At 36.9% G+C, this 9,764-nt stretch overlaps 1 protein-coding gene across 6 annotated transcripts in view; it reads left to right on the forward strand.

Moving 5' to 3' along the window:
* Nucleotides 1–4,036, forward strand: part of erbin (erbb2 interacting protein) — a 178,186-nt gene extending 174,150 nt beyond the window's left edge. For all 6 annotated transcript variants that reach the window (XM_052019332.1, XM_052019334.1, XM_052019331.1 and 3 more), the window contains one exon: nucleotides 1,145–4,036. In XM_052019332.1, coding sequence (XP_051875292.1) covers nucleotides 1,145–1,252 — 108 coding nt within the window. In that variant the 3' untranslated portion in view covers nucleotides 1,253–4,036. The remainder of the gene's footprint in view (nucleotides 1–1,144) is intronic.
* The last annotated feature ends 5,728 nt before the right edge of the window (nucleotides 4,037–9,764 follow it).

Genomic DNA, 9,764 nt, shown 5'->3' on the forward strand with positions numbered 1-9,764 from the left:
TCAACCACCAGTTTAATGATGTCCACGAAAGCATCAGTATTACTTCCAAAAGTTATCTTCCTGTTTGTGAGATATAGACATCAGTAACAAGGCCAGTATGTACTGCCCATCACTAGTTTCTCCGAAACAGGTTTCCAAGGATATTTCAGAAGATGGTTTAGAGTCAGCCACAATGCTGAGGGCTCGTAGCAACATATAAGCCTGGATAGAGAAAGCAGATTTCCTCCCCTGAAAGACTTCCATGAACCAGGAGGATGTTTATAACATAGAACATTACAGCATTCAGGAGTTTAATGTCACTCTTATTAATGCTAACATCTTAAACAGTCCATGAACCTTTGAACACTACAGTATTATTCCTTTTTTGCATTATTTAATTTTGTAATTTATAGTAATTTTGTCTTTGCACTGTACTGTTACCGCAAACAACAAATTTCATGTCGTGTAAGTTGGTGATAATAAATCTGATTCTGATTCCAGTTTCATTTTAATCATTTGAATTTAAATTCCTCAATTGCTGTGGGGAAGATGACCACTGACTTCATTCCCTTCCCAACTGTGCAAAAACATAATGTGGTATTCAGCTCTCCACGTAGCCAATTGTCTGTAACCCCACTGATTTCAGCCTTTGCTCTGCCTCAGCTTTGCTCTTAAAACAACTGACTTTATCAAATTTCCCTGCAAACTTTCAAGTCTTCAAAGATAGATGCATCCTTTGAGTCTCATATGTGGGCTGCAGTGCATCCCCTACCATTTTATTGATAAAGTTTTCAATAAATTCATAATTGCCTCATTTTCCAAATCCATCAGCATCTCCAATTTTTTTTGCACTGTGTATAAAGCTACTTTTTGCAACTGGTACCTTCAACCAATCTTTCTGACCCTTCCTCTACATCCTCCACCCAGCTTGGTATCTGCTATGTCAAAGATTCTCTTTGCCAACATGCTTTCCTGACTCCACATAACACCAGGAAACTATACAGACAAATAGTTTATACAAATAAGATAAAAGCTCAAACTTGCTCTCTCAATCCATCCACTAACTTGCTGTTTAATTTCTGTTCATTAGAATGTCAATACATCAAATCTTATTTTGATATAGTTTTGCTATTTATACTTATTAATGAATGTATTTCTTTTACAGGCCAATGGGTACAATTTTGTGAATATTGAGCATGGACAAGCAGTGTCACTGTTAAAAACCTTCCAGAATGCAGTGGACTTAATTATCCTAAGGGAAGTTGCATCCTAATGGTGAATTGTGGACAATAAGAAGAAATCAACCAATGTGATCAGTTTTTATAAGTAATTGTGTAGCAAAAAAATGCAGCTGATATCACTTTTTTTACTTGGAGATGAGGGAGGATCAATGGACGGTTCAGATTGTCAGATGAGTTTAGGCTGTATAATAATGTATTGGCAATGTAGAGCTTTGGTATAAGGGGCACAACCACTCTGTACAATGATAGGGGTACAGATGCAGGGACTGAAATAGGTTATAGAAGCAAATATTGCAGGGTGAAGAATTAACATAGTAAACATCAACGAACAAACCTGTGTGCTTTTCTGTACAGATTTTAGGTTTTATTTTTGGATAATCTTATATATTACTAAAGAAACTGTACAAGGCTTAAGTAGTGAGCCTGATTTTAGCTCAGGGACAGGTGGCAGGGCTATCTGTTCCATAGATTTAAGCCTTTTATTTTTAATCACCTTTGTATCATTGTTAAACGCTGAAACCACTGGGTAAGATGTCCAGGAGCTGGAAAATGGATGTGTGTACATTGTTTAGACGAATGGGTAGATGTATGGTTTGAGCATATACAATTAAGTGACCTTGCTGGGAGTATCTGAAAGAACTGAATATGGGGCTAGGTTACCAAAGTAAGTATGGTTTGATGATGGAGAAGTTATTATTGAAAGTTGGATTGGGGAAGGAAACAGCAAATTAAACCTGTCTGCGATAATCTGTTTCTCCTAAGAAAGTTCTGAATTGTGAATTGGATTCTTCAAGAACGGTTACCAAGGGGTTCTTAGTCCTTCTGCAAAGAGAGGATTGTGGTTATGCTGCCTACTACTCTGAGAATGTTATTTTATTACACTTATCATTTCTAGTGCATTTGGCCAACATTTTAAATAAAAACTTTCTATCTTTACTAAAAAAAAACAAAAGGATATAATTAACAATACTGATGCATATTGATCAGCTTTGTGTATCACAATAAAAGTGCCATAGGAGACCAAGGACTATCTTTTTAAATGCAGGTTTAAAAACTCTGCTAAGAAGCAATACTGTAAGTCTATTTAGTGAAGAGGGTGTAGATCTGATATTATGAGTACCTGTTTAAAAACAAAAAAAAGTTATATTCCAAGATGATCATTAAATGAGCAAAGAAAAAAGCAAACTGCTGGAGGAACTCAGTGGGTCAAGCAGCATCTGTGGACATTAAATGAGTTGATTTATTTCATAAAATGTCCATTCTAAATATTATCATGGGGAAACCCTTTGATTTTTCCCATTATGGTGCTGAAGGGTATTTCCCACACCAGTGGAATCAGATTGTTCAATGAAGTAGCTATAAGGGTGTAGCATTAACACTTATCTACATAAATGAAAACAGACCCCTGCTTGGGTAGTTCCAGTATGTTGCAGGAAATCTTAATGACTTCATGTTCTTGAATACAGGTATCCTGTAGCAGCATTCCCGTTAAGATGAATTATATAAAGTTTGTTGTGGGTGTTGAGAACATGAAAGATTTTTAAAAGAAATCTGTTGGTTGCAAGGTCACAAGCTGCATTGATTGCTGACTAAAAGTTTTATTTTAAGTTTTTTTTTACCCAGGCATGGTTTTTAAAAGTGTGGAAACAGATTTTAATCATTTGCCCTGATGGGGAATAATACCATTCAGCTGCTTGGTAGTAGTATAACAAAATATATACAGAAGTGTACATTGTATTTCAATGAAATAGCCAATTGGTAAGCATTGAAGTTTTTAATACATTTTCAAGCTGGAATTGCCTTTCATGAACTTGGTGATCATATAGTACTATTGTTTAAAAGCTTTGCATTATATATGCACTTTCAAATTACGTTTTGGGTGAAAAGATTCACATTTTTATTCATGAATTTTCAGATATAATCTGAGGTACCTTGAACTAACTGATTTTCGCATAACCTGAAGAATAATTTTCAAACCAAGTTTGAGCTGGTTAATCTATTGGATTGGATCAGGATGATAGATGTTATGCCATCTACTTGTCAAAATTCAAATATATTGCAGATTTTGATTAAGCCATATCCTATAACATTGTTGACTGTGGGGAAAGAGGGTGTATGTCTAAGCAATCAACTTATTTTTCCCTTTGACTCTGTTTTATCTAATGGTTGAAGTTTTTTTTTGTGCCATGGTCAGTTTGTCATCTTTGATTATAGGTTAGTGGTAATTTAAGTAACTGATGAATCTCTGTTGATGGCCAACTCATGAAAGGTGTAATTCAGCTGTATAAGTAAACCACAAATAAATTGAAAAATCTTAAACATTCCCATGTATTTATTATGTAATTTATTTATTCTGATGGTTTCTTGTGGGCTGGATTTTTCTAAAGTTTGTATATAGTTGAACATGTCCTTGATTAGAACAAATATAAAATGAACAAAAAGTAGCCACTATTCTTGTTTCCCACAGTAATGCTGTATTCCTGATACATTTTAAACCATTGCCTATATTTTGAGCAAGTCTGTGATGTTTGAAAAGAGCTACATTTGTTCAACATTCCACATTTTGTATATAACTAGATGGTTTCTAACATAATCGACAATAATTAGGGTCAACTAATGCTCTTCACAATCTGATTTACTTTGTACAATTTTAGTTTGTAAACAAGGCAGTTTGTTGTATATGAAATCTCAAATTGGTCAAAACTGTTGTGTGTCCCACTGACATGAAAATGATTTGTAAATCCACTCACTTTACAAAGGTGCAAATGGCTTCTATATGTTCCTATTGTGGTTTATTAAAAAAAAAAGGAATCACTTCATTTGACCACATTGTGTTTTTATTACTCAAGTAATTTCAGTACTGTACTAAATAAATGATGATTGCAAAATTATCTGAGCAGTATCCATTATGGGAACTGTCTGAAAACATGGTAAATTGAAAGCGTATTGCTTCAACAAAATATTTGAAATCAATTATAGACATGAGACTGCAAATGTTGGAATCTAGAGCAAGAAGCAAGCTGCTGGAGGAATTCAGCAGGTCAAGCAGCATCTGTGGAGGTAAAGAGATGGTCAACATTTTGGGTTGTGACCCTGCATGAGGACTGTGTGTGTAGAGGGAAGATGGCCAGTATAAATAGGTGAGAGGGAGGTATGAGACAGGAGCTGGTAGATAATGGGTATAACCAAATGATGTGGGGGGATGTTGGGCAGATGGAGCCAGGTGGGGAAGAACAAGGGAGGAGTTTAGAAATGGAGGCTGGTGGTCTTCAACCAATTCTGTTCAGTCCTTGTAATATCAAGAAATCAAAGAGCTCTGGATACAACAAAACTATCAGACTACATTCTATGGTAGTATTTCCTCTTTAGAAATAGCTGTACCTCCATCTAAGGTCTTCCAGTACAACATTGGTATCTACCCAACAATGTGGAAAATTAACCAGGTTTGTCATGTTGACAAAAAGCTGGACCAATCCAGTCTAGCTAGTTAGCAGCTAATTGATCTACTAACAATTTCAGCAAAATGATGAAAGATGCTGTTGAGTGTTTTCTGAGAGGAAAGTATTCACCAATAAACTGCTCACCTCTGCCCTGTTTGGGTTTCATTGAGACTACTAGACCTCATCACAACCTTGATTCAAAAAGGGAGCTAAGAGCCAAATTCCAGGGGTGAGGTGAGAGTGCTGTTGATACTAAGTAAGCATTTGATTGTGGGCCATCAAGGGGAAAACACTGCAATGATCGAAGTCATACCTTGCATAAAGGAAGATGGTTGCTGGAGGTCCATTATTTCAACACCAGGCCATTGATGCAGGAGTTCCACAGGGCAGAATTCCTGGACTCGACCACCATCAGCTGCTTTATCAATCACCTTCTTTCCATCATATGGTCAGGTGTGGGGACGTTCGCTGATGATTACAGAATATTCAACTTCATTCTCAACAACTCAGAAAATAGTCCATTCCTGCATGCAAGACCTAACCAATATTTGGGCATGGACTGATAAAGTACCAGTAAAGTTCATGCCACACAGGTTGCAGATAATGACCATTTGCAGCAACAGAGTCCCCAAGTACCTTCCCTTGCCATTCAACAGTATTACCTTTGCCAAGTCCTTGACCATCAACCTTCCAGAGTTCACTGTCTACTTGAAAAGCAACAGGACCAGCCATAAATCTTATTCTCAGCTAATCATCCTCAAGTTCAGTCATATATATACTGCTAATGTGGCAGCAGCTCCCAAATATGTGCCCTCTACCACCAAGATGGACAAGGACAATAGGCATGTGAGTTGCCCTGCAAGTTGTACACCATTATAACTTGAAGAAATAATGCTGTTCCTTCATTTGTTGCTGGAGTAAAATCCTACAATTGTCTATGCAATAGCATTGTGGGAGTACCTTCTCCAAAAGGACTGCAGCAGTTCAATGTGCCTCACCATCTCAAAGGCAATTAAAGATGGGGAATTGATTCTGGCTTTAGCAGAGATGTCCATATCACTCTATAGGCATGACTAACCATTTAAGTTTTTTAATTGTTGCATGTACTTTTAATGTGTAAGCTCCACAAATACTGTAAGCTGGCATTTAATTCCATTCTAAGAGAAACTGGTAAGTTATGTAAAAGCATATGTTGGAAGAATCTCACCACTGCAATGTCTACAACAGTGGTGGGGGGAAGGGGTCAGGTATACAACTGAAAGGCATGATACCTTAGATGTCAGATTTATGATTGTAACCAAAATCAGAAATCTGGTTTTGAGACAAAGCAGTAAATTTTATGTTGCACTGTTTAATGTATTACATTTATCCAAACTGCAAAATTGTTTTTTTAAAGTTTGGTTCCATCTTAGGTGACTTTGCCTTTTTTTTGTTTAATTGCTACTATTCAGTGCAGTATTGATGGAAAGCTGAGCCTAAAAGGCCTCAGAAAATGGTATCAGATCAAAGAAGTTCATACAATCTTATCTTCTAGTCACTAATGAATGGCCTTTATCTGGGCACTTTCTGTTTAGCTCAATTTTATGCTGCTGATTTTTGAATGTACCAATCTTGGTTTAAGATATTTCAAGCCATATTGGGTTAATGAATGATGCTAACACTTTAATATGAGGAAATCCAGTGCATATCAAATTTGGAATCTCTTTAATAATGTGTTCCTATCAGTTTATTTTCCAAGTACCATTGTATTAAATTCATTGTCCAATTTTGACCTCTCCATTAATCTGCTTAATGTTTTTGTTTTCAAAGCCACCTATGGTGTTTTGCCATCTTACGTGAACAATTTTCTCTAGCAGTCACATCTAATTTAATGCTTGATTTTTCTGCTCTGCCTCCAGCTTCAAGTAGTAGGTCTTGTATAACATTTCCTGAGCCAATTGGTACCGTCCCTATTTGTCTTGGCAGTTCCCTATTTCAAAAGTATCTTTTGGCATTGGTAGATGGAAATCATAAGCAAAACCCTCAGTCTTTTTCTGTACCATCCATTCCTTGGTCATCCTTGGATCTAAATCCTGGAACTCCCTACCTTCCCTACTATGCCTCTCATTCAAGCAATAATAATTCCTTGGAGTGCCAATTGACTTGCAGCAACTCTTCTCGAAAAGGACTGCAAGAATTTAAATGTTGGGTGTAGCCCATGAAGAAAATAACTTGGTGCTTCCTGCTTGGAAGCAAAATTTAATTCCTGCATATTTTATTTCAAGGGATCTATGCAAAGAAACTGCAAATATGGTTATAACCCTACAGTTTTGGGAATCTCTTCCTTTCATTCTTCCCAACCCCACTGCCCCCATCATCGAGGAAAGAGGAATTTACTTCCCCTGTTGGAGAAAAAAATGATTGCAGATTCTTCTGTATGTGGAGACCGAGATGCTATGAAATTTTGTGTATATGATTTGTCCTATTCTTTGAATGTGCCCCTCATTTTAATGCCCATTAGCTTGAAATGCAGACTTCTACAGCAAATTGGGAAATTTGTATGGTGACTGGAAAAACTGAAGTCTTTTCACTAAGACTTTTTGGAATGTTGTTTGGTCTATGAAGCAATGTCTGTTCATTTCATTACATTGCTTTTAGCTTTTATTTGATAGTTTAAAGATATACATTTAAAGAAATGTTGCAAACCCATCTTTGTAATTAATAGTATATTTTTTAATTGTTCTGAAGTTACCAGCTTGAACTGCAACCTCGTGCAAAATTCTTCTTAAAGTCAACATATCCAAAGCAGAGGCCTTGGGAATATAGCCATTGTGAAAAACAATCTGTGGCAATTAATCCGAAGAAACAAGTTTCTGAGCGGCTCATCCAAAATTGAATTATGTGAAGGATATTAATAACTTGGATGAAGAAACCAAGTGTACTGCAGCTAGGTTTGCTGATGACACATGGAGAACAAAGCTGGCAAAAGGATATGGATAGGCTAAGAGAGCAAGGAGTTGATGGATGGAAAATGTGGGAAAACATGATTGAGAAAGCAAATTATTTTAATAAATCAAGAATATTGATGCTGTTACGCCAGTGTAATACAGCAATACTGGTGCAAATCTGAAATAAAAACACAAAATACTGGAAATGGGTAGTCAGCATCTGAGGAAAGAGAAACAGTTAGTGTCTGGGACCCTTTCTCAGAATATTGCAAGCTGCAGGACTCAACATTGAATTCTCCAAATTTAGATAACTTGCTTTATTTATCTTTGTATAAGAACTGGACATTTTTGCCTGCCATCATTTTGACCCACCTTTCTCCCCCTTTTTTTGTATAGTTTTGCCTGCTGAGCGTGTGTCTTACTTTTTAATAACACATTACACACAAAGAAGTTTAATCTGGATCTGTACTACCACATTAGATCATCCTGGCTCAACCAATCAGATAGTCCCTTTGTTTCACCCACCAAACCTTCTTTCACTACCAACAATACTAACTTGTTTCTCCCTTTCCCAGTTCTAATGAAGGGCTGAAGACCTGAAATGTTAACATTATTTCCATTGATACTGCCTGACATGCTGATATTTCTAGAATTTTCTGTTTTTTTAATGTATTATTTAAATAGTGATCAGTACAAAATGTGGTACAAAAGGATCCAATGATCAACGTATGTGAAAGGCAGGATCAGAAAGTAATTAGAAAGGCTAAGGGAATATATACTCCATTATACTTGCAATAATAGGGAAGCTTTGATGCAACTTCAGAGAGTACTGGTGAAATCACATCTAGACTGCTACATGCAGTTTTGCTCTCCATATTTAGGAACAACTTAACTGCATTGAAAGCAGTGCAGAAGATGTTCACTAGGTTAATTGGTGGGATGTAAAGGTTGATATACGAGGATGCAGTTTGGGCCTACACTCATTGCAGCTAAGAAGAATGAGCTGAGGAAGATCGAGAAGGTGATACTACTGAGAGGGTGTTTCCCATAGTGGAAGCATCAAAATTAGGCAGCATAGTTTAAGAATAAGTGGATAAGCATTTCAGATGGAGCTGAGGGGAAATTTATACAGCAGATAGTTGATCTTTGAATTTTTCCATCTCCAAAGCTCTTTGGGGTAGAATCATTGAATATATCTAAAGGTGGAGATTAACAGACATTTAAACAACAAAGGAATTGTGGGGTATAGGGATCAATCATGATATTGAAAGGCAGAGCAGGGTTGAGTGTCCACCTAACCTACTCCCCCTATTTCTTATGTTCTGAACAAATTTGGAACCTTTTCCTAGACTCTTAATTGCAGAACTTGTTATATGCCAGCTGAGCAAACTTCAATAAAATGTCAGATATCTGACACCACCATTTAGCTAAATTACAGCCAATCAAATTGTTGCAGGTTTAGTGCCAATTTGGGCATTGGTTACTTGTGGGTTCTAATTGTGAATGTGATTTGAACATTACTGAAAATGTAATCCACTGGAAATTTGAACAATATCCCATAAATCTCCAAATTCAGAAATGGAACTTGTTGATACAAGTTGATCAGGAATCTGGAATCTATTTGGCTCAGCGTCAACTGTTACCATGTTCAGCTGATTACTTTTTTTCCAGTTATTGATAATTGGAATTCTTTCATTACAGTAATTGACAGTAACTTTTCAGACAGAAATTGATAGTAACTTTTGGCTTCATTCCAGGAGTTCCTAAAACTCAAGATTAATGCAGCAACTAGTTCACTTGATGAGAAATGGGTTAACTCTGGAGTTATCAACTTTAGACACATTCTTGGGTTGATTGTGCAGAATAAGCAGACTAAGAAGAGATCGCTTTATTAGTCACATTTACATCAAAACACACAGTGAAATGCATCTTTTGCATAGTGTTCTGGGGGCAGCCCGCAAGTGTCGCCGCGCTTCTGGCGCCGGCATAACATGCCCACAACTTCCTAACCCATACGTCTTTGGAATGTGGGAGGAAACCGGAGCACCCAGAGGAAACCCATACAGACACGGGGAGACGTATGAACTCTTTACAGACAGCAGCGGGAATTGAACCCGGTTTGCTGGCACTGTAATAGTGTTACGCTACAGATTAACAACACCTTATCAGAAAACACT

Source organism: Pristis pectinata, chromosome 7, assembly GCF_009764475.1.
Source record: "Pristis pectinata isolate sPriPec2 chromosome 7, sPriPec2.1.pri, whole genome shotgun sequence".
Classification (NCBI taxonomy): domain Eukaryota; kingdom Metazoa; phylum Chordata; class Chondrichthyes; order Rhinopristiformes; family Pristidae; genus Pristis; species Pristis pectinata.